The following is a 24,762-nucleotide window of genomic DNA, read 5'->3' on the forward strand; positions in this document are numbered from 1 at the left end:
GGGGTGTGAGCAGTTTTCGGTGGGGCCTACAGGGCCTGGGTAACCCCGGCCCAGGGCTGTGCTGCTGCCAAAGCCGCGGCAGTTGTGTCCCGTAGGAGCAGGCAGGTAGTGCAAAGCCTGGAAGTGAAAGAATGATACCTGCAGAGAGGAAAGTTTCCCTTTTTTTTTTTTTTTTTTTGTAGGTGTAAGGGCTGGTGCTTTAGCTTTTGTGTAAGCTGCTATCCTTATTGTGTAGTTTGGAGCTCTTTCTACCTTTTTTTGTTCTGCCTGGCAGCACCACAGTCTGTGTATGTGTGCTGTGACCGTACTTTACTGTGTGCTTCTCGGGATCCCCTTTTAGGGTGTTTACAGCTCTAAATTCTATTGCCACAGTTAGCAGGCTTATAATAATACATCCCAGGATACGAGTACCTCTTAGTGCCTGCAGCCGGGCCGTATAGTTGTTCACACCAGAATACCTGAAGTATTTACAATGCTGCGTGACTCAACGTGGTGGCAGATAAACAGTCCGCACCTTGGGCTTTGCACCCTGTGAGGGCTTGAACCTCACTCTTCTGACCATTGGGCTGTGCAAATATTTTTTGTTCTGGCTTTGTATACACAGCTTAATATTTGTCTTTTTCTCCTTAAGGAAAAAGATACAGAATTAGAGCGTAATCTTGACAAATCACACTTTAAGCTTAGTTTTAAAGCAATTAAATGTCAGTCATCTAACAAATATATTTCCTGTAAAGGACTGATAAGAGTTTTGCAGTGTGGCTTTGTGTAGCTGATGAATGAGTCTTCCAGATCGTGACAGCACAGGTATGTTTCTTTCCAACAGTAGCTTATTCACAGGTCAGTCTTTGTTCAAGCCATGATGATATTCCAGGCCAAGTTTTTCCTGGTTTTCATACAGATGCCTGGACAAAAAAAAAAAAAAAGTAGATTAGAAGAAGCAAAGTAAACATTGGTGCTTAGTTTATGTATACCTTTATCTCTCTTGCAGCCTGGTGGTATTTGTCTAACTGCTTAAAGTTGTGTCTGGCTTTTACAGCCTAGCTGGGAAGACTGAGCACTTGAAGTGTTTTGACACTGAAGTGCAGACATAACTCAGGTTTTATGCTGGGGGAAATTAAAATGGGACTGCATTATAGGCAGGAAACCAACACTCTTCATGAGCAAAAGGATTTTGAACCAGCCCTACTCTGTCCATTGCTTTAATGAACACTTCATGTTCTCCATTAGTATTTAGTAAAACAATTTATATGCTTTGCTGTAGCCTAGACATGACAATGTAGCACTAATAGGCTCTTGAATTGTTGTGTCCAAAGCTTCAAAATGTAGGCAGTCATGTGGTAGGTGTCTTTTTGCTGGATCCCTTGCTGCCATAGTCTATTAGTAATTGCCCAGTGGATTATTTTAAATTTGATCTGTAAAAAAAAGCTGCCACATCACATCTGTAATAATATCACAGGAAAAATCAGTAGGAGAGTAAAGTGCGGGGAAAAAAATACTAATATTTTAAAATAAAATGCCCTTTTTAAAGGCTATTTTGAAATTTGCCTGTCAGCTATCAACACTGAATCATGTTACTTTTATTATCTATAGCAAATTTTCACTGCTTAAATTGTGAAATGCACAAAAATAAGTAAATTATAGATTAATAAATTAATTGCTGAGCGTAAAGTTACTAAAAAGCAATACTTGTACTCTGGCATGAGGTTTTCTAATTTACTCATGCCCTTTTAATGCTTAAAATTATCTATTAGTCTTTGGAATGTCTCTGAACTGTGTCTTGTATTAAGCTACATTGTGCTATCTTTATAACACCAAGTATTTTTCAGGTCCTGCAGAGATAACCATGACATTCTAAATGGACACTATAATGGGATGATGAAGTTGATGTGGAATTAGGGTTTTCTAAAGTTTTATCTTTCTTGTCAGACATGGTTTTTAGCAAGTTTGTGGTATGTAAGGCTTTTCCCTGGTAAACGTTTCCTTTCCGTTTAAAGAAGAGTGGCTGTTCCCGATTCATGATGCAAAACCCCCTGCAGACCCCCTCCCCAGCCATCAGAAACTTGCTATGTAAATTATGAATAGGGTGAAGAAAACTTTCTCCTTAAAAAAATTACCAGTTTCACATTGTCTTCTAAGGGGCTTCAGGAGCTCTATGTTTTATGATCAGAGAGCACAAAATAATTTTTTTCTCTTGCAGAATGGAACCAACTTTGGATAATGAGAAGTTTTACAGACCATCCTATATTGCTAGCATTGAGCCATCTCCAAGAGCAGGACCAGTAAGTGTGGAAGATATTAAAACAGATCTCTCCTCTGAATTTTCTTTGGTTTCTTCAAGCTCAGACACAAGCCAGGTAAGAAGACTTTTCTGTTTGGATATTTATTTTTTAAAACATAAGCTTAGTGCTTTCATAGATAAGAACAGTCAGAATTTTACAGGGAAGATGAAAAGCTGCTTTGTTATTTTTTAGTTTGAAAGAGATGCATAGGATTTAGACTAAGTTGTGTGGCACTTGTTGATGCCCTATTGGGCACATCAGTTTTCTGTGACTGAGGCTGATTGCCAGTTCATAGAATGTTTTTGTTGGCCCGAATGCAGTGTTTACGTATATGAGCTGCAACATTAACTTACTACAGCAAACTTCTGCAGGGGCCTAAACACTTGTAAAAACTGATGTAGTAAAGTAGTTTTGATTCCGGTGTTATCAGATAAATCTGTTCAAATCAGCCTGATGAAATAAAACTGCTTTGACATGCTAATTATCAAGAAAAGGACCAAATTTCTAACTGTTGTAATTTTTTTTTTGAAGAGGAGCAGTTTGGAGTCTAAGGGACACATACAAGTCTGCCTGCGTATCAGGCCATTTACGTCACTGGAAAGAGAAAATGGATCGCAGGTGTGACATTTACTTAGTTTAAAAACACATAAAATTTGTTTTGTGGGGTTTTTTTGTTTGTTTTCCCTGTAAGCTGAGCTTTTTATAATCTCTTTGTGTCTGCATTGCTTGTTTCCTTTTAATAGGACTGTGTTTCACTTGAAGACTCAACAAATATCGTACTGAAGCCCCCTCAACACTATTTGAGTCGACTAAGTGAAAAAAGTGCAGGACAGATGTTACAGAAGTTTACTTTTTCACAAGTAAATGAGTTGTCTTTAAAAGCTTTTTTATTTTTTTTCTGGTGCAGATTGTTTTAACTTACATTATTGAATACCAAGCAAACTATGTTTTTTAACTTTATAGTCTTTAACATTATAAACAAACAGAATTTAAAAGATTCTTTAAAAGTCTCTTAATTGCTCAAAGTAGAAATATTTCTTGGTAATACTCAGGTGTTTGGACCTGAAACAACCCAGGAAGAATTCTTTGAAGGTACCATGAAGCAACCAGTGCAAGATTTCCTGGATGGATATAATCGTCTTGTCTTTACATATGGTGTTACAAATGCTGGGAAAACTTACACTTTCCAAGGTATGAGTAGAAATGAGTTCTTGAAAGCACTTTTTTTTTTTTCCTTAAAGCAAGGCTTACTTCTAGCAGAAACATTGTAACTTTTTCCTGCATTTAAATTGTGGTCTCTATACATTTGCTTCTCTTGAATAGTACTTAGACTCCTTGAAAGTCTCCTTCTATATCAAATTTAACTGCCAACAGATGGAGTCACTACCAGAGTTAGCATAAACACATAGTCATATTACTTTGTAAGGCTCTATAATTTCAGCCAGGTACTTGTGGTCTTTCTATTTTTCTCCAAGTATCTAGTACGCTAGGGATGAGGGGGAGTTTGAAAAAATACATGTTCTATGGAACAGGATTTGAAAAGTGTATGTCACTCTATACCAGACTATTGTTTTCTTGAGCTTTATTATTATAAAGGTTATATGCACAAATAAGAAATAATATTTGGGTGTTTCAATTATTATAGGCAGGGAATAAATATTTTGAAACATTTGGTTATTTTCATGTATTTCTGTCTTGGCTTGAGCTCCCAAGCATAATAATATCTTGGGAAGCCTTGTCTCCTGGTGCACTATTTCTGTTCTGTTAAATCTCCATATCCTTTCTGGTCAGAAGATGTCATTCTTCAGTTATTTTTTGAAGCATTTTAACAAACGAGGTGATTTGATTCAAATGGAAACAGTTTCTCCTATAACGAAATGGCAGATCTGGATGCCATACCACTTATTTTATACCAAAAAATAGTAGAAGGACAATAAGTTGTGTCACATGAAACTGGTCTTTATTGAAGTGACATTATTTTCTAAGCAGTCCTCTGTTAGCTGCATTATAGCTAACTGCCAGTACTTTCAGTTATCATTTGTCTGGAGCAATAATAGGATGGTTTTTTCTGTCCTAATAAATAAAGGTAAGTAACAAAAACCCCAACAATTCCTCACATGTACAGTCCCCTGTGCTTGACAAGTTTGGGGTATATTGTATGGGGTCTCAAGAATTTTTGATTGACATCTTTTTAGACTAGAAGCTTTTTCATGGTATTGTATTTTTAGGACTTTGATAAAAATTGGCAGGGCAGAGTGTTGCTTACTGGGTGCCATGATTTACTCTTCTGTTATTGCACTTGAACATTGGAGCCTGTATTCAGTCAGTGGCAAAGGACCTAAGTGAAGGATGAAGCAGGTTTTCAGGGCTTTTCCTTATTCACTGGTGACTGTTCCTTTGTTCATATTGGGTTGAATTACAGCTGGCATTGCAGCATACAAAAAGTTATTAGAGAGGAGTTGAGGAGAAACAAATGTAATGCAAGAATACCTGAATTTAACGTGGTATTTGGCTACTAGCTAGGGGTCTGAGTGCCAACCAAATTTTATATAAATTCTGATTTAGGTGACACAGCTAGGGCTGTAACTATTAAATGTCCATCTGTCTCAAAAGCAGGAGAAGTTATCAGCCTGAGGCAGGACAGTAGTTTCTCTTCCACTCTTCCCTTTTCTCTGGTTTAGGAATCAATGGAAGTGAGCCCTTTTTAAACTTGCATTTGGATTCAGAAAGATCAAGTGTACACTGAGGCTTTTATCTGACTCCTTGTCTTCTAGGTACAAAAGTAGTATGTTCAGAGAAAAGGGTCTGGGGCAGGGAAAGGAATGAGTCTTTGCAAGGCTTCTAGAAACTGTTTTGGAGATTCTGTGGAATTAGTACAGGACTGCAGCTAAGAGATTATTCATGAATTTATTTCAAGATTACTTCCTTGACAGAGTGAAGGCAGCTTATGAAATACAGTTGAAAAATTGCAAATCTTTATCAAGAATGTCTGTTGGTCGTGGAGTTTTTATTTGTTTTCCCTTAAGGCTAAGCTTATGCAAAATACTCCAGCAGTTTTTGTTTTGTTATACCCATTATTGATATAGAGCATGAACTGTTCCTGAAAGCCAAATACTTTTCAAAACTGTAATGTTTTTTTACCTTGAGAATACAAAGAAAACTCCACTTCATGCTGTAAGTTGTCTTCAAACTCCTCATGTATGCCTTGAGATTTATATTAGTTTTCTGTCCTCATTTATCTGTATACCATATAATAGTTGGATTTTTCTTTTGTATGTCCTTTCAGGGACAGAAGATGATGTTGGTATTCTGCCAAGGACTATGGATATGTTGTTTAAAAGTATTCAGGGAAAGCTATACACAGCAATGGATCTCAAACCGTATCGGTGTAGAGATTATATAAAGCTGACTGAAAACCAAATGAGAGAAGAAACTGCTATTAAAAATTCACTACTTCGTCTAATAAAAGAGGTAGAGGAGCACTTCTTTCTATATTCATGAGTACATGCATCTTTGGATAGCTCCATGTTCTTAATTTTCAGTGGGAAGAGTGGCTGTATTTAACCACGGATGGGCCTATTTGCTGGCAGCCAACTGTTCATATTAGCAGTAAAGTGAGCAGTAGCTCTGATGAGCCCTGTTCTCCTGGGGATTTTTGTCTTGTGGGTGAATACTTCATGGGCATGTAAACTCTAAACTTTTTTTCCTTTTTCCTGTAGCTTGGGCACCTGGTAATTTATCCTCTGGGTTTACTGGTGGTTAATAAGAACTGAATGTAAATAGTCCCCTCTGTGTTTGTGGGCATGGTATTAGGTCTGATCCTTTGAAGAACATCCTGTCTTTCAGGATACTTGCAAAAAATTAGTAGTTTTGCGGTTGCTGCCCTTTCAGTTGGACAAATATCCCTAAAGGAAGCAAAAGTGTTTGAAACAACAGAGCTATAGAGCTAGTGGACTTAAAGGTTTGAATAAAACATGGGTTTCTGCTGGACTTTTTTCTTACAGTTCACTGCTGAGCAGTCCAGAGATACACTCCAGTTTAGAATTTGAGTCAACTCCTAAAAGCTGTTTAGTCCAATTACATTTATGGGGGATTTGTGCTTAGCATAACCATACCTTTTTCTTAGTGTCTTAATTCTGAAATGAGTGGAATAATGTAAAATAAAGCCGAGCATACATTAGGATTTGGAACTAGAAAAGGTACTATTTTGATTTTTGTTCTGTTGGTTTTTTAAAATTGTTTTTAACAAAAAGAATTTAGCATTTCACTTGTGGTATGCTAGGCTGTAATAGCTAATGTTGAAAGGAATGGATGTATCTGTTGCCTTGATTTTTATCTGTTAGTTTACTGGGCTCTAGTGTGGAAGGTAGGTGGCAGCAAAACACTGTGACTTCCAAAGCACAGGAGTGAGTTAAATCTAGCTCTGTCAGCCTTCAGAAGGGGCTTCAGAAAAACTTTTCATGTGTGTTTGAATACACCTTCTAGTTTCTGAAACTGTTTATAAGAACAACACTTAAACCTACAAATTTGCTGGCAAAGTTTGCATCTACTGCAAGTGTGGTTTGGGTGGGTGTTTTATATGTGTATATAGCCTAATACCTAGAATTCTTATTTGAAAAATTTATTATGAGATCTACTCTTGAAAAAACTAAAAAACACCCGAACCAAACCATACCTGTTTTTTATTTCATGTTAGTTCTCTTAAGCATGTTTTAAAGTTTGTTTTCTTTTTGTAGGTAGACCACCAGATTAACACCAACAACAAAGCACCTATGGATTCTAAGGGTATGTTTTATATAAAAGGTTTGCAATTAAAGCTGACAAAGAAGCTTTCTTAAGGTCAATAACTGACTTCCAGCCTATGTTAATAGAATGACTATTTGTCAATTTTATATGCCTGTGAATTGGATAGCAAGCAAATAATTTGGGCAGAAAACCCAGGGATAAAATGGTTAGAAGAATACCTGAACAGATGTTAGATGGGCTGAAGTTATAGCAGAGAAAAGTAGTACCCTGACAGGCTTTTAGAGTACCTATATGTAATTACATTAACTTAATTCCAGCATTTAAAAAAATACCTAAATATTAAGTCTGCTTTAAAAAGTCAAAATGAAGTGTCTTGTAAGTTTGTCTTCTGAAGATATTGAAGAGACTTGGCTAATTTTAAGCAAGCTGTATGTGTTCAATAGGATATAAAAGCAGAAAAGGAAGCAGTAGAGTAGGTGTCTCTTGCAAATATGTAAATTAAGTATGTGACTTCCAGATATTTAAGAAAGGGGATGGGAATGTCAATGGGTTTTTGAATGGATTAAGTGCTTCTTTAGAAGGTTGCTGTAGTATAAATTCTTACTTATTAATTTTTTAATGAAACTTACTTTCCTAGGTCTATAATGACTTGTAATATTTTTTTACTTGGTAGATTTGGAAGATATCTCAGAAGACTCGGAACAATCTATCACAACTGCAAGAAATTACATCAAGTTTTCTGTTTGGGTTTCATTTTTCGAGATTTACAATGAATGTTTTTATGATCTACTGATTCCTATATCGAATGACAAGAAAAGAAAAACACTGCGCCTTGCTCAAGACATCAAGGGATGTTCTTTTCTAAAAGGTAAATAGAACACATTGCAAATTGCCAAATATAGTTTGAGAAGTTGGTCTACCTGTAATGATGTTTAGATTAGAAAACTCAAAATAATAACAAAATTATTATAATCTACATACATGGAAGTGTCTATACCTTTAATACTGTTTTGTCTTTACTCTTGACTGTAACTGTTAAAAGCCCCTGTGCTCCACTGCCATTGTGTCCCTAGATATTTCTTTGAAATGGAAAAAATATTGGAAATAATTGACAAACTTTTTAAGTGGTTTGCTTTTTTTCCATTTTCTTAAAGATGCCAATAGTTCTTAACTGTACTTATAATTGGCTCAACAGTTTTTTAGATTTTTGTTCCTGGGCTTTTTTCAGTATTCTCTGTAGAGAAGCAGACTTCAGATATATAGTCATCATATTGCAGACAAAATTCTCATCTTTTTCAGTTAAGTTGATGGCCCTGAAAAATAACCATATGACTTCCTCTTCTTCCCTTTTCCCTCCCCACCTGACTGAGGTATAAAATAAAAAAGCTGTTCAGACAGTTCTGCCTTGCTGAATGTGACTTTCTTCTCATATTAGACTGAACATTTTTGACTTGTCTGTGCTCAGGCTAAGGTTGCTCACTTAATTTGAATGGAACATACTTAATGTGATAATAAAATGATGAAATGATGTGATGTACTTGCCCTTCTTTTCCTATGAGAGGAGGCATTTTTATGATTTGTCATCATATAACTTCTGTCTGAAGCAGGTGTAGTAAAATGTTTCTATGCCTAAATGTAGTGTCCTTGCTGTGCATACATTATCCCCATAATACTTATTTTGGTAATGTTATCTAAAAAATTATCATATATGTTCTTCCTGAAGATCTGCAGTGGGTCCAGGTTTCTGACTCTAAAGAAGCTTTTAGACTTCTAAAACTCGGCTTGAAACACCAGAGTATTGCAAGCACAAAACTAAATAATTGCTCCAGCAGAAGGTAAGAAACATTTTGAATAGCATTGGGTATAGGATAGTGTGTGGGAGGAAGAAGAAAGTAAAACATGTCTTGCGGTTTTTAGGAAGGGAAGAGGCTTTAACAAGGTCTGGATTTCTAGGTTTCAGTTTTGGTGTCCTTTAGCAGTATGTGATACAATGCTTGGTGCCAAAGGGATTCAATCCTTCACTAAGATGAACATGTACTAAAGCTCATAGTATTTTATCAAATACTATACAAAAGCACTTAACTTTATGCCATCTAAATATCTGAGAAAAAAGCAAAATACACACGTGCTACATAAACATCTCTTTAAAAGTTTGTATATGATTGTATATGATTAGATATGTTGACAAATCCAACAACATTTTGAGCAGATGTTGTGGAGGCTAAAATTGTTTTGAAAGTACTGGTCTACCTTATCACTTCTCTGATTATTTCAATTTCTCTTTTTAGCCACAGCATATTCACAGTTAAAGTACTAAAAATTGAAGATTCAGGAACACCAAGGGTGACCCGAGTCAATGAGTAAGTTCAGAACAGTCTTTTGTGATGCAGTTGTTATTCATCTTCCATGTTGATGTATTGGTACTGCACCCAGCACTCACTGGCAGAGCATCCTGCATGTATGGTGGCTCCCCACTTCTACCCTTGTACAGTACTTGGCCTTCTCCCTCAAGCCATCAGGTTGCAATGCTGTTCTATCTTGTCACCTCTGTTCAGCACAAAGTTCTGCCAGATATCTTTACTCCTGAACTCATGCAAGTCCCCAGAAGGAAGAGGATGAAGAGATGGATGGGGTGAAATAGGAAGTATGTTGGGCAAATATTTAGCAGGAAATATTTAGTGGGAAATTTGATTAGGGAAGCAAACTTCATAAGGATGAGGAGAAGTGATAATTTTTAAAAGTGGGTAATTTGTGCATCTTTAAGGTAAATACGGTGATTTTTTTCTTGTGTGCTTTCAGATTGTCATTGTGTGATCTTGCTGGTTCTGAAAGATACACCAAGACCCGCAATGAGGGTGACAGATTGAAAGAGAGTGGAAATATAAATACCTCTCTCCTGACTCTAGGCAAGTGTATTAATGCACTCAAGAACTGTCAACAGTCAAAGTAAGTCCTTTTATGAATTACCAACTGGTTGTGTTTTTTAGGTATTTCCTACAATGTTTAAAAGCTATTGTTTAAAATGTACAATAGTAACATTTCAATTTTTGGTAGGAGAAACGTATAGATTACTGAAGTCTATACCGTAGTCTTGTTGATGTACCAAAGTTATCTTTAAACTTGATTTGTTTTTCAATTAAATAATTTAAATTATAACATCCTTTAAACATGCTATGGTAGATGTTAACAATTTTGAAACTTACTTGTTCTGAGCTTGGCTTATCAAAGAAACTTTGGAATAAATTTAAATTTAAAACACCCTTGCCACTAGTGTCATAGTAAGAGTGAAATTTTCAAGTCTTCAGGCAGGATAGCTCTTAATTGACTGGAATTTACTAAACTTCTGATCATCTGTTCTTTTGTCTTTTAAAGGTTGCAACAGCACATACCCTTTCGGGAAAGTAAGTTAACTCATTTCCTTCAAGGATTCTTCAGTGGAAAGGGGAAGGTGTACATGATAGTAAACATAAGCAAATGTGCTTCAGCATATGAGGAAACACTCAATGTGCTAAAGTTCTCAGCCATTGCACAAAAAGTAAGTGTGTTGTAGTCTGTCTTGTTGATCAGTAACTTTGATTTGCTTTAAAGAGCAGGTTCTCTCACTTAATTACTGGATTTTTTGGTCTCATGTTGCAATCATATTTCTAATTACACTGGTTGAGCTTTATCTCCTAGAGCTTTTAAAAAGGCTTTATTGGGACATTTTTTTCCCTTTGGAGTGTGGGGGTGGAAGCATCTACTGAAAATTTGTAATTCCTAGGAAACATCCAGCCTAATAAGAAACTTATTATATTTGGAAGAATTCCCCTGAGATTTAGCTAAATTTCTTCTGCAGGTACAGCATGCTCTCACTTCTAGCTGTCCCGTATACTACTGCTTTCTTAACTTGGAATATTGCTCACCTGAAATGTTAAAATGATAAAATAGGTTGAGCACCAGAGAGTGTGAAAGATCATCTTTATGTTCACAGGGGCCTCAGTGGGAAGGTGGAAGCAGAGTCAGTAGGACTAAGTGCAGTGATGTATCTTTGGCAAAGTTGGAAGATGAAAGTGTGAAACATCAGTGCTGTAGCTTTAATGGAAGTCATGGAAAAGTTTTGTTGACAGTTAAGTCCATATCTTTGGACTTTGGGCAGGTTAAGGACAATACCAGAAGGAGCAGACCATAGGGGTTATAGAGCTGTTAAATAGATTTTGTAGGATGGCATTCATGTAATGCAATTGGAAACTCAGACTACAGGAAATGGACAGTCTGTTGCTGCCTCTTGTAGGTTATCCAGCTAGTGAAACTTGGTGTTCCTGGGATCAAAAGAAGGGTTAGGCTATAAAGTGACAACTTTGTACTCCAGCTGGAAACTGGTCTAAGTAGTGACTCTGAACAGAGGATGAGCTGGGAGAGTGCTCTGCTCAGAAGACATATAGGAGAGTGCAGCAGGTCTTCAAAGTGCCAATGGAGCTTTAAAAAATAACAATAACTTTCTGGTTTTGATTTTCTGGGTAGGTTTTAGTTATGGACACATCTATTCTTCCCCAAGATCAGTCATTTGGCCAGAAATTGGCAGGAGAATCATCATTGCTTAATGTCACTAGAATGCCAATCCCAAGGAAAAGAGGTACTATCCTATGGGACAGAACCTTGGAAGATGTGTTTGAAGATGATGATGATGAGATGGAGGAACAGCCCAGTGTGTCAAGAGAAGAAGCAGTGCAGGAAAATGAAGGAAGTGAAGTTGTTATTGCGAAAGAAAAATATATGGTATGTGCCAGGGCTATTTTAAGAATTAGTATAGCATGGAATCTTGAAGCAATGTGTTCTTCTGGTTTCTTCCATCTCACCCTTTCTTTTTTTTTTCTTCCCCTCCTCATCACCTTATTCTACCTAAATCCAGTGTTTAAAACTATAAGTGGGATTACTTATAACTTGGTGCTTATTGTGGGAAAACTATGAAATGTGTCAAAGTGCAAAGTGAGCAGTAAGAATTGCAGCATTGGCTTTCTCTTCTTTTGGTATCCTATGGTCAATACACAGGAAATATTACCTGTTTTTTACCAACACAAAACATTTTTCCTTTATTATTTTATGCACAAGAAAACTCTGGACACTGTTCTTTAAGAAACAGCAATTTTAGTCACTTGTGCAGAAGATAAGGAGTAGGGAACAGAGGACTAGAAACCAGTTTGTGGAGGTTTCATTAATAGCTGAAAAGGGGCATCTGGAAAAAAAGGCCAAATTCTGTGGATCTTAAGCCTATCTTTAAAGATAACTTCAAGAATTTTTGTGATAAACTTGGTGTTCTTTGGAAATACTCACTCTGTGCAAACCTAAATTGCTGTGTTAGTACCAAACAGTTAGTTCAATCTACTCATAAATCCTCCTGTTTATGAATAAGCTAATAAAAGAAATGGAAAAACTTTTGCCAGCTGCAGAGTAAAGTGTTGTAGTGTTAGAGGAATGGGAAAAATCTCACTTGTGGGAAGTATTTCTTTATGAAAAGTATAATACTGATTGTAATTCTAGATGCTGGTGAGTCTGGTACAAGACCTGAGGAGCAAACTTATTACTGAAAAGAAAAATAAGTTACTGCTGGAAATAAAAATTCGTGAAGAAGTGATACAAGAATTTACCCAATATTTTGCTGAGCGGGAAATAGATTTCAAGTAAGCTGTCTTTAAGTGGTTTTAAAGTTACTTGTTAAGAAAGTGAAAGTAAATTTACTTATTTATTAAATCTCTCTTGGTTGTAAGAGACCACAATCTTAGATCTGATCTTCTACTGCGTCAGCTAATGTGCTGGTTTCTGTTTGGATTATGAGCTCAAGAAAAATGCTCTGTAGAAAAGGCTTTGATTTTTCTGTGGGATGAGTAGGAATGTGTGTATAATTTGTAAGCAGTTTCTTCCTGTAGAACTCTAAGGGAAGAGCTGCTTTGATAAGTTGTCTGTAGAAAGAATGATGTGCAAATTCTTTGGTTCCCTTTTGTTTTAGTGATACTCCAAACATACTGTCTCAAGCAGCTTAGAAAAAAATGCTTGTTGTTAAGTGCTATCCATAATCTGTGTATTTGTTTCCCTCTTGTTCTTCCTGCATGTGTGAAATATACTTCTGGTTTAGGGTAGCAGCATTGTTTTGTTGTGCCAAAATAAAGAAGAAAGCATCTTTGTAGGCAACTGTGCTAATAACTTTGTAGCCTCTCATAGCTAGCTTTTAGTTGACTTATTTTTTTCTACTCTAGAGAGTGCCTTTCTCACGAACGAGCACAGCTTGAAGAAAATTCTGAGAAACGCCTGGAAATCTTCAAGGAACTTGTAAATAGTTATACTAAAAGTGCAGATGAAAAAAGTAAATTACAAGATCGGCCTTGCAGTGAGCAAGCTGGACCTCTGGTATTTTTATCTGCCTGCCCCAAATGTCCCTTTTACTAACTACCTGTTATGGTCATGGTATTTCTCAAGAGTTAGAAGGATGAATTCAAGGAATTGCACACACTGTAGCTGTGTCATCAGCAAGATATATTTATCTTATTTAATAGATGAGGTTGCTGAGCCTTGGGATTCAGGAATTTTTGGTGTTTTCTGCATTTATCCAGCACAAAGAGACAATCGTTCTATACAAAGAAATTGGGGGGGGAAATCATTTTTTGTTATATAAAATCCATTGCATTTAGTGCCTATTTAAAATCTTTGAGGCTGACTTCTTAGGCCCCATATATGGACTGTGCTGGAGTAGTCACAGAGACTTCTCTCTTAGGGCAGTAGTTGCTACAACTGAAGCAATGAGAATTATTTATCCACTTAAGCCATACCTAGACTCTTAACTTGTGTCTGTCTCTTGAGACTTTGAAACCCTTTGTTTTTAAAAAAACAGAGGGAAGATATAAAGTCAGTCTTTCAGGTATAATTTAGTTATAAGTTACCTCAGATTTATTTGACCTCACCAACTTTTCCTGTTATATGAAAATTTCAGATGTATTCCTTCTGAAACTGTTTGCATGCTCTGTTCATTCAATATTCTCATTGGTTGAAAATATGCTAACTTTTATAGTAAACTTGGATAGATGTGGAGATATAAGGGGGAATGTAATGGTGGGTCATTAAATGCTGTAAAAATAAAGTAGCTCTTGGTACTGGAGACCAGTGTGTGAATGTAGTCAGAACCTGGCAATCAATGCATATGAAACTACAAGATGGTTTTAAAGTCAGAAGTAACTGTGCTTATATATTTGAACTCCTAGTGATCTTCCATATTTTCTGTAGAAATAGTGGCTTTTGTGTAATTATTTGCCACTTCTAAATGAATATAAATTATCTTCCAGAATGAAGAAAACAGCACAGACACAGGTGCCTACATTGATTTTGAGGGTGTTATTGATTCTCTGCAAAATGATATCACTGATATCAAAAATCAGGCAGAAGCAGCACACCAGTACATTGTGTCCCTAGAGGACCCTCAGGAAACTATAGGTTGTCTTGAACAACAGCTGGCAAAATTAACTGCAGAACTAGTTGAGACTAAGGAAGAGCTGGAAAAGAAAACCAAAGGTAAGCTGGATCTAAGTGTGATGTGAAGGACACAAAAAAGAAATGACTGAGTACTGTAAAACAGGAATAATAATCTAGTTGAGCAGGATTGTGTGACCAAATCATATATATAATAGTGGTAATCCATTGTTTTGTGTATGTTAAACAATTCTACAGGCCTTATTGCATTTTTAAGATGAACCTTAAAATTGTCAATTGCAGACTTAGGAATTGTGGGGTAAAACGTGAAAGTTTTTGATTTCCTTGTTGTATTGTAATCCCTGTACTTCTTTGTTTTGCTGATGCCGTGTTTTCAGACATCATGTGGAACTTTGATGGAGGGAAAACTAGCAGTACCTCATAGTGATCTCAGCAGAGGTCTTGTGATACAATCTGTATTTTGTGTGAGTTGCAAGTCCCAAATGTCCAGTTCAGAAAACATAAACAACTTTTGAAACTTCCTATAAGTAGAAGTCAACTTGAAAATAAATGTATTCAGAAACTACTGAAGTACCAGAAGACACAAAGAAATGGATTACTGAGTGAACTGTGGTGGCTGATTATTTGATGTAGGCTTTTTTCCTGTTGCAGGTTTTGAAACACAGAGGATTAAATTGGATGAGTCTGCTGAGCAGCTTAAAGAAGCAACTGAGGTAACTTTCTCAAAAAAGACTTGTGCAAAATTATTTGCTTTAATTCTAAATTCTAAGAATTTAAAATGCTATTACACTATGCTTCTAGTTTTTTTTTTTTTATATCAAGCGTAGTTTAACTGATCTTGCTTCTAAAAGCATGGTAGAGTTCAATTTAACACTGAACTACTTTTTTTTCCTCTTTTTCAAGAAAATGAATATACAAAATGAAAGGATTCAAGAACTAATTGATATTGTGAAGCAAAAAGATGAAGCTATTGTGAGACTACAAGGTCAGGTAACACGTTCAGAAGAAATCATAAAAGACTATGTAAGTCTTAAGCATCTCTATTGTGTTTATACAAAAAAGCCTTAGTATGTGCTTATAATGGATGTCACTTTGGAAAATTGGAGTTTTCTTTAAATAATTGCTGTTGAAATGATAGCAGGTCAGTTGGCATTGAAACTAAAGCCGAAGAAAAATGTTTTCAGGGATGTGTGTAAATAATGGGACTTTCAGAAGTAGTGATCTGAAGTTGTTATTGGAGGACTCCTGGTGAGACTCTGAAGAGCCATTAAATAAAATAAGACCACCTCCAACTGTGCAGAGTTAAACAGTGGGAATAGAGGAAGTTCATCACTGTCTCTATTTTTTGCCTGAATGAAAGAAGAGGAATAGGAGGTTTTGTTGCAACAATAGGTCAATTGTAGTTGAAGTTAGATTCTAAGAGTGTAAAAAAGACAATAATTTTCTAAATTGAGGGGGGAAAAAGAGTGTATTCCACCCACCACCAGCATGCTTGCACACTTCCAAGGGAAGAGTGTTAGTATGAATGTAATGAGCAGAGTTTGAATTAAGAAGGTGTGACATAGGTATTTCTGCTTTTGATGTGATTAATAAAACTGGAGTTATCTAGTCTAGTGATGTCTGCTGAATGACAGAAGACTAGCTTGGCTAAATGTATACAGGTAAAAAAAAATCAAAAAGTGCTGATAGAGGTTTTTTGGGTTTTTGGTTTTTTGTTTTTTTGGTTTTTTTTTTTTTTTTTTTGAGCCTGGCCGAACAGAACCTGAAGTAGTTCTGAGAACATTTTAAATGAAACTTAGTCAGTACTCTGATCCATTTCTCTTATGCTGTAAACTCAAAGCTTTGGCCATACTTAATCTTGTGTTCTCTCTCTCTCTCTGCCGAACAGCTGCTTAACTTGTCAATAGCGAGAATGTTCCAAGAGTGAGTGGAGTTGTGATGACTTACTATTACTGCTCCTTCCAAGAGCAAGGCTTTAACTGTCTAGTATCTCTATGAGGCTGTGTGGCATTAAATTTTAAACATGACCACAAATCTCAACTCTATTCTATAGTCTATTGTGGTTTTTTTAATGAAATAATTATAGATGAATCACTGGTCCTTGACAACCACGTGGCTTGCCACTGGTGTCATCTTGCAAGTAAACAACTTTTTTTCTTAGTCAAATAGATATATGAAGTATGTATGGCAGAACTGACTAGGCTTTCAAATCACATCAAATGTGTCATGACAAAAATGATTTGTGGCTTTTCTGAAGGCTGTTAAAGCTCCCAATTCTATCAACCATGATCAGAAAGGGATAAATTCGTAGAATTGACTGTGTGTGCTTTTAACAAATTGGGAATTACATCAACTCTTTTGACGCTGGTTTTCAGATGGTAAACTAACTCCTCTTAATGTGAGTCTTGCATTTTGTAGGTCTCTAGTCTCTTGCTCTGATTCCTGTACAATGCAAAGTATTGTGTTTCTTCATATCTGAAGGTACACCAGGTCTTGGTGTAACTAACTTATGTCACTGACTTTTTTCCTCTGACAACCCCTGTGCACCTTACCCATAAAGTTTTGTAAAAATATTTGTAAATAAAGAGATACTAAGCTTTCTAAGTGCTCAATTTGTACAGCTTCTAAGCAATTAATCTTATTTTAACACAGGAGAACACTTTGACTACCATTAAGAGAAAATTAGCAGAAAAGAACTCTAAGGAAGTGATTGAAAGCAGCCAATTAAAGGATTGTGTGGAAACTGTATTGGAAGTGGGAAGAAAACGTTGCTTGGAAAATAAGCCTACTGCAGAAGAAGAGCCACCTACAAAGAAAGGTACATTTTCTACCATCACTCAACAGCGGGCCTTCAAAAAAAGCTTGATTACTATTCCAGAACAGAAGCAAAAAGCTGGGAAGCGTAAACATTATGCTCTGAGGAGGAAATCTGCTCTGTTAAACTGTAAAAGGAAATAACTGTTCTGTAAATGTAATCTCTTTTGCAGAGGGCCCTTTATCGTTTACTCCTAAATGCTTTAAATAAAAGTTAGTTTTTAGACTCTTTCCTTTCTGATGCTTTTTCTTATCTGTGTATATACCTGCATACCCAGCTGTAGTTCTCAGGCAATTTCTTAACAGTTGTTGTTGTACTAAATTTTCTGTTGCTGGACTTCTGAGAAAGTAGCAACTCCTGCTCAAGTTTTTGAAAATTGCCTAAGCAAGCATCAAAGGTGTCAATGACTTACTGATTGTTCAGTAATAGTAAGTGCTGTGAACCTTGATATTTCGTTCTGTGTGCATGTTGTGAACACACCAGCTCTGGTCAAGGGGCTGGTAAAGGAGGAAAATGAATTTTACTTCCATTCAAGTGGAAAGGTTAAGTCCACAAATGGCATATTTTGTACAGCTCTCATGCTTGCATTTTCAGTCTTTTTGCGTTTCTTGCTTTATCTGTCAACTTATCAGATGAATAAAGTCTGTTAATAAGTGGGCTATATAGGACTTGTGCAAAATGGTATTTGTAAGAGCTGTCTGCCTCTAACATGACTTCAGGGCCCAGCTTGCTTTAGTTTCTCATAGAACTATGGAAAGCATATGCAAAAGGAAGGTGAAAGGCCTTTCCTTTCTGTAAAAGGAGAATTGTCAAATTCACATATTCACAGAAAAATGAGGATACAGTGAATAAACTGAATGTTGGACTGTCATTTATTACATTGTGCAGTGAAAGAACAAGGGACCACTCACAGTAGTACATCAGTCTTAAGTTTATGGAGCAAAGAGTTCTATTCAATGGGGTAACATCAGGCACTAGTGCGGTTCCCAAGAGCTCCATAATGAGCCCAGTTCTCTTCACTATCTTCATAAACAACTTGGATGCAGGACCCAAAGCTATCTTAAGTTTGCCCATGATAGCTGTTGACTCCCTTGAAGGCAGGGAGGCCCTGCAGAGGGAACGAGCTGGGCAATCACCAACCCTATGAAGTTAACAAAGACAAGTGCCTTATTCTGCACCTGGGCCAGGGTAACCCTTGCTCTAAGTACAGACTGGGGAGTGAGAGGCTGGAGAGCAGCCCTGCTCTTGATGATCATTGAGGGTCTGTTTGAACTCAAGATCTTCTATGATTCCATTAACAAAGCACTTCATGCAGAGGGTATTGCACCTCTAATGTTTGCTGCCCTAGAAGGTGGGGAGAGGCAGGTAATTCTCAGATTGCTGGCATAGTTAGACAAGGTAACAGCCAACAGGTTCATGGATAGAGACTGAAAGAGTTAAGAAGCAGTATAGTCTCAATTCTTCAGTGTCAAGAAAAGTCCATAGAAAATGGCTGGGCCTCCCAGCAGTAGCAAAAGGAGATAAAAATATTAGTCTAGGTCAGCTGATGCTGTGGGATCCAGTAGGGCACTTCTGTTGTTTGTACGGCTTGAAGTAAGTGCCATTTGAAGCCAAGACTAGTGACTTTGGCAAACCATGTGTTAGGACACCTCAGGACCTCTCCCTTTTAGTGAAGTTTGCAAAACTCCAGTCCAGGGAGAGGAATATCTAATATTTTGTCTGATCTGTTTTCTTAGGACTACACAACTGGGCTTTCAAAGAAAACCATTTCCAAATCCAAAATTTTTAATCTTGTAGGATTTAAAAATATGACCTTATATGCTACAGTAAAGCTGCTGTTGTGGCTGAGCTAGCAGAAGCCCTTGATGTATCCTGTTAACATAGGAAAACTATGGGCAAGCAGGAGCAAAGTGTCCTGTTGGCTTTGATTATTCAAAAACCAAATCGCTATTGCTAATGTTTCAGAATGGCCTTTTGTTAGTGACTCAAATTTAGTGACTATACAACTTGTTGGCTCTGTTCAGAGGATATTTCCATGCAGTATACATGTGCTTAATGGTCCCAAAGTGAGATGGTTGCCTAACTAACTCTACCTTACTGTAGGTGCAGTACTCGCAAGAATCCATAGCAGCTTCCTGTAGTGCATAGCTATGATGGCCTAATCCTTAGAGATAGTCAGGCTTGATTTAATAGTGAAATGTTACTAAAGGGACACAACTGGATTCTTAAACACTTGTGTGAAATACAGCTGGAGTCAGTTTGGAAAGTGATGAAATACATGTGGTTTTAGTTAGAATGGCTCATTACTTTGTGAAAATAGTCTTAATAAAATATGGAAATTTTGGATTGGGATGATATGTTGTAAATCTTTCTTGGAGAACTTTACCTGCAACGTATTAGGTGTGGGCATTAATAGTTATCCTTTTATCTAGTTTGGAAACCTATTGAATACATAAGAAAGGAAGGTTCCAAACACAAAGCCAAAACAAACTTGTGCTGGATTTTTAGCTTTGTTTTTAAAGTAAGGTGATATAGTGTGCATAAAACTTCTCAGAAAAGCATATGACACCATTGCTTCCCTAAATGGAGGATGGGTAATTGCTGGCTCTATTTAAAGAGATTGTTGAGTCAGTGGAGGTGGAAACTGGATATCACTGTGAATGTTATCTAGCTCATAGGCATTGCAAATACTAGTAAAATTAGCTAGATTTTTCTGCTAGTGGGGCAGAATAGAAGGTTGGAATAGAACTGTAGCAAAATTTTTTTAAGTCTTCTGGACACCTCTTTCTGCAAGTTATGCCTAGAAGTCCAAGAAGCACTTTATTGCATATAAAACATCTCAGAGATTTATAACAACTTCCAGGTTCTAAAATGCTCTAAGAGTCTGGCTTTTAGGTGGTGCTAATTTTCCACACAGCAATTACAATTTGATGTTGCTAGGGACTTGTTGATTTTAATTAACCTCACCTATATGGGGATTTACTTGTTCTTGATGTTATTTTGGTTTTGTTTTTAGGAGATAAGAGGGAGAATTGGGAAAATTACTCCCTTGATCTAAAGAGAGCTAATAATTCTGACACCTACATGGAAATACTAGCACTGAAGGAAAAAACAGAAACTTTGGAAGGTCAGATGGCTGCACTTGAAGAACAATGCCAAAGAGAAAAAAAGGAAAAAGAAGAGTTAAATCAGCAGATAGCAAGCTTGCAGCTCAAGCTCTCTGCTTCTGAAGAAAGGGCTGTTGGTTTAAGTGGAGAACTTCAACAATGTCGAGCTGAATATCAGGAGACTGTTTCTGAATTGGACAAACAGAAAACCATAAATAAGGAACAAGAAGAGAAGATTATTCAGCTAAATAACGATGTAAGAGGCGCTAAACAAAATATAATTGATAAAGTGTCACAAATTAAAACAATGCAGTCCCAGGTAGATGAATTGTATAAGTGTCACTCAGAATCTTCTGCTGTGGATATAGACTCAGTTAACCTAAAGGATTCCTTAGACCCTCAAAGAGATGAACCACAAACAGCTCAGATGAGTCCTCTATCCATGCAGTTCCAAACTGCTTCTACAGCAGATCTGAGACAGGAGAGCTCCTTTCACCACAGTATTGAAAGTATTTGGGAAGAATGCAAAATTATGATTAAGGCTTCCTCACAAAAAAGTCATCAGATTCAACAACTACTTCAACGAGTTGAAGATTTAGAGAAGAGACTTTATGATAGTGAGAACTACAATAATCAACTAAAAATAAAATTAAATGAGATTACAAATCAAGATCATCAGTCTGTAAAGGAAAAAGACCTTATGAATCAATTACAAGAGCAAATCCAGAAGAAAACCCAGGATTTTGAAAACAAGGCTGTAGAAGATCAGAGAGTAATTGCACAGTTTCAGGAGAAAGTTACCAGCTACGAGGGAAAAATAAGAGATCTTGAATGCCTGTTGGAGGCTTTTAGGGCAAAAGATGACAGCATGAGAGAATTAGAAGAAAAACTAAAAGAAAAAGAATCTACTATTTTAAATCTAGAAAGTAATACCGTAGCTCTGCAAGAGAAATGTACCAGTTTAGACAAAAAACTGAAAGAACTCAGTGATCGAGAAGAAAATCTGAAGGATGAAGTTGAGCAGTTGATGAGCAGTTTGGAGACCATGAAACATGTTCTTCAGGAAAAGGAGAAAAATGAGTATGAGCAAATACAGTCTACAGAACTGTAAGTAAATAATGAGATTACTCCTAACCCTTTGAGAATAAAATTAAGTTAAAACTCCCTTATGTCAACATCAGTTTATTTTGACATAACATATTTGCATGTTTATAAACTTGATTAACCAAACTGCTTCTTTGAAAAGTTTGAATATACTACTTGAATTTTATATTTGTATATTCTGCTGGCTATGTTTTCCTCACATGTTTGTATATTCTTTCAAAAATATACATCTAAATCATGTGGAACTATTGTGCAGGGAAATAGGACCATACATTGAAATTAATTATTTGGGGATTTCTAATAGTTTTGTTGCAGATACTTTCTGAAAGAAATTATGTAGTATAATGTTATATCCTATAATGTGTATAAAAGTAGGATATGTTTTCTTTGGAAAGGACTGAATGGTAAAAGGAAAGGAAGAAAGGGGGGGGAAGCAGATGATAAATAGATGGTTTTGGTAATGGCTATTCTACTGTAAGACTCAAAGGAATAATGGGTGTTGATGCCTGAGGTGGCCCCCTAAAACACAGAGACTAGACAAGAGTAAGAGAATGAAAGGAGGTATTTGTTTGAAGGGCCTTCAAAGGTACACCCTGGGCAGTCAAAAGGCTACACCCAAGATGGACAATGAGTCACGGGTTCTTCACCCTTTTATAAGTTTGGTCCATTTGCATCTCAGGCTTAATTCTCCAATTATAACCTCAGTTCGTGATGTAATTACCCCAAGTTGGCCCCCCCGTTCAGAGGCTTTTAGTTTACACATTTTGGGGCCTGCTGTCCTTGAGGTGGAAGCCTAGAGAGGCTTGTTATGTCTAACCAGCATAACAGCAGCTAACAGGTCACAAGAAACTTCAGAGTTGCACACTAGGCAGTAGAGGATTTGAAAAATATAAAAGTTAAAACCTAAGGTATCAGTGTAGAGGGTAGAACTTTCCCTAGTACCCTCTACTTTTTAAAACTCTAAGAAATAGGAGATTACATGTATCTGAGAGATTATATTTGCTATATGGCAAGGAAATTTCAATTATGTAAAAATAGCTTTAAGATGCTATGCAGCCCTTCTCCTGGCTATGGTTTCTTTAGTGCCATATCTGTGCAAACTGCACATGCTCCAAAGTACAATCTGGCATGAAGGTCTGATGATCCCCAACCCTGTGCTGGTGAGACTTTGAAAGGATTTCTTTTTGTGAGGCCTTGTATTGGATTGCCAATTATAGGACCTAAAAAACCTTCCTTTAGTTAGTTTAAAAGTCCAAGATGTCTTCTTAGAAACTCTTTGAAATAAATGTGATCACAAAATAAACCCATCAAACTTATTGTTTACTTTGCAGAACTTGTGATGGCAGGAGTTATTGCAATATTATTGGCCTTTTCCATTTTTCTTTTTATTTATCTTGATACTTACAAGAGCTAGGATGTAGTTATCAACTTCAAACTTATTTGATATTAACCTTGGGTTTTTCTAATTTGTATGGTCACCTAATGACAAAAATGGTTGCTCTACTGTGCTTAGAAGATAATATTTTAAAAAATTGAGTGTTCAGAAGTGAATCTGAGCAGTTTGTTACTTCAAGCTCATATAATAAGAAATGGAAATCCAAACATAAAATTATAAGGCTTGTCACTGATCTGATAGAGCTGAGATTCTGTTTGCAAATAAAACCAGTGAAGAGCCTCAGTTAATATATAAGACTAATTTTATTTATGTCTCTTAATTTCTAACCCAAGGCTACGTAAAGATCTTTCGGAGAGCTCTGCCCTGGTACAAAGTTTGAAAAAAGATTTGCAGAGGAAAGAGGAAGAATACACAGATTTGAAAGAGAAGTTTTATGATGCCAAGAAACAAATTAAGCAAGTACAAAAAGAGGTTGGTAACCATAGGCAAAATGTTTTTCTGCAAGTTTGGACTTCTGTTAGTGAAACCTGTTTTCACAAATCTCAATCTATGGATGCTAAAAGAAACTCATAGTAAGGCTATTTTGAGTGATACATTTAGAGTATCTTTGCTTGTGCACTACCAGCCCCTCAAATTTAGTGAAGATGCTTGCAAAAATTTGACTCTGATTAAAGTAGTTGGTTATCTAGGTAACTTACAGAGATTGTAAAAGGCTTTTAACTAAATATAGGTTTTGCTTGCTGTCTTTTTGCAGGTGTGTACAATGCAAACTGAGGAAAAATCCCTGAGAAAACAAGTTAATGAACTTGAGAAAATTAAAAAGCAGTTTAGTGAAGAATTAGAGTTCAAACAGCGCACAATCCTGCAACTTAAAAAGGTATTTTGTTTTCTAAAATTTTACCTGCCCTTAATTTTCTAACTAATCTACTAACGAGGCAAGTTTTCCAAGCAGCTGGAGAAAGCTTACAGAAGCTGGGGTAAAAATAAGAGTAGCCACCTGAAATTAGTTTTAACAGATGAATGAAAAATGTTTAAAGAAATTCTCAATCAGGACATTATTTAAAACAATTTGACAATCTGTCTAGTAATAAGTACTTAATACCTGCAGAGTTTCTGATTAGGGACACTTAGATACATTAGTAGTAATGTCTCTTTTTATTTTTTTAAACAGCTGGAACTCTACTTTATACTAGATGAAGAACTTATTCATTGGGACCATTTGTCTCAAGTACTTTATTCATTATTTATTAAGTTCGAAATGAAAAGCTATTAATTTCTAGCATAGGTATTTGTTCCTTTCAGCATGTTTTAACTTCTTTAATTTGCTTTCAATGTGATATTCAGGAGCAGTTGAATAAAGAAAAGCTGGAAGAAGTCTCCAAACAATACGAGAAAACACATAAAGGTCAGAAAGAACCATTATCGTTCCAATTTTTTTGTGTGTGTGCAATGACAACATAATGACTGATCATGCCAATAACAAATTTGGGGAGTCTTGTATGTTTAGAGTACCAAGACACTCCAACCTGGACATTAAAATCTCACAGTCAGAAACTAATTTTTATTGAATTGTTATTAGATATATTTGTAAGCAAAGAAACATAAGCCTCGGATAAAGTGTTAGTGTTAACTTATTAAATAGTGGGGTTTACTTGCTATTTTAGTTGCCCATTTTAACAAAAGCATGAACTAGCACAATATTGTGCATGCTGGCATGATGTTTCTGCAGATTTAATAAACATTTAGTAGTTGAAGTAGTTAGTTTCTCATAGGCATACAAGCCAGAGTCTGACATTTAACACCAAAACACACATCTAAGTTGGTGAGCATAGAATTGCTTAAGAGTTTGGGATGTGGATA

The 24,762-nt window shown here is 36.3% G+C and overlaps 1 protein-coding gene across 2 annotated transcripts in view; it reads left to right on the forward strand.

Annotated features, from left to right (window-relative positions):
- Nucleotides 1-6: 6 nt before the first annotated feature.
- Nucleotides 7-24,762, forward strand: part of KIF20B (kinesin family member 20B) — a 34,431-nt gene continuing 9,675 nt past the window's right edge. The window contains exons 1-23 of one of the 2 annotated variants that reach the window (XM_017726036.1): nt 7-804; nt 2,198-2,354; nt 2,811-2,897; nt 3,023-3,139; nt 3,332-3,470; nt 5,566-5,750; nt 7,016-7,064; nt 7,699-7,893; nt 8,749-8,860; nt 9,314-9,385; nt 9,825-9,971; nt 10,398-10,560; nt 11,526-11,780; nt 12,543-12,682; nt 13,256-13,406; nt 14,336-14,561; nt 15,132-15,193; nt 15,384-15,503; nt 17,133-17,298; nt 20,312-21,509; nt 23,235-23,373; nt 23,657-23,779; nt 24,247-24,307. In XM_017726036.1, the coding sequence (XP_017581525.1) occupies nt 2,199-2,354; nt 2,811-2,897; nt 3,023-3,139; nt 3,332-3,470; nt 5,566-5,750; nt 7,016-7,064; nt 7,699-7,893; nt 8,749-8,860; nt 9,314-9,385; nt 9,825-9,971; nt 10,398-10,560; nt 11,526-11,780; nt 12,543-12,682; nt 13,256-13,406; nt 14,336-14,561; nt 15,132-15,193; nt 15,384-15,503; nt 17,133-17,298; nt 20,312-21,509; nt 23,235-23,373; nt 23,657-23,779; nt 24,247-24,307 (4,063 nt within the window). In that variant the 5' untranslated portion in view covers nt 7-804; nt 2,198. The remainder of the gene's footprint in view (nt 805-2,197; nt 2,355-2,810; nt 2,898-3,022; nt 3,140-3,331; nt 3,471-5,565; nt 5,751-7,015; nt 7,065-7,698; nt 7,894-8,748; nt 8,861-9,313; nt 9,386-9,824; nt 9,972-10,397; nt 10,561-11,525; nt 11,781-12,542; nt 12,683-13,255; nt 13,407-14,335; nt 14,562-15,131; nt 15,194-15,383; nt 15,504-17,132; nt 17,299-20,311; nt 21,510-23,234; nt 23,374-23,656; nt 23,780-24,246; nt 24,308-24,762) is intronic. The other variant, XM_017726037.1, reaches the window with a different exon arrangement.

The sequence above is a fragment of the Corvus brachyrhynchos genome, unplaced genomic scaffold, assembly GCF_000691975.1.
Source record: "Corvus brachyrhynchos isolate BGI_N302 unplaced genomic scaffold, ASM69197v1 scaffold61, whole genome shotgun sequence".
NCBI classification, from domain to species: Eukaryota; Metazoa; Chordata; class Aves; order Passeriformes; family Corvidae; genus Corvus; species Corvus brachyrhynchos.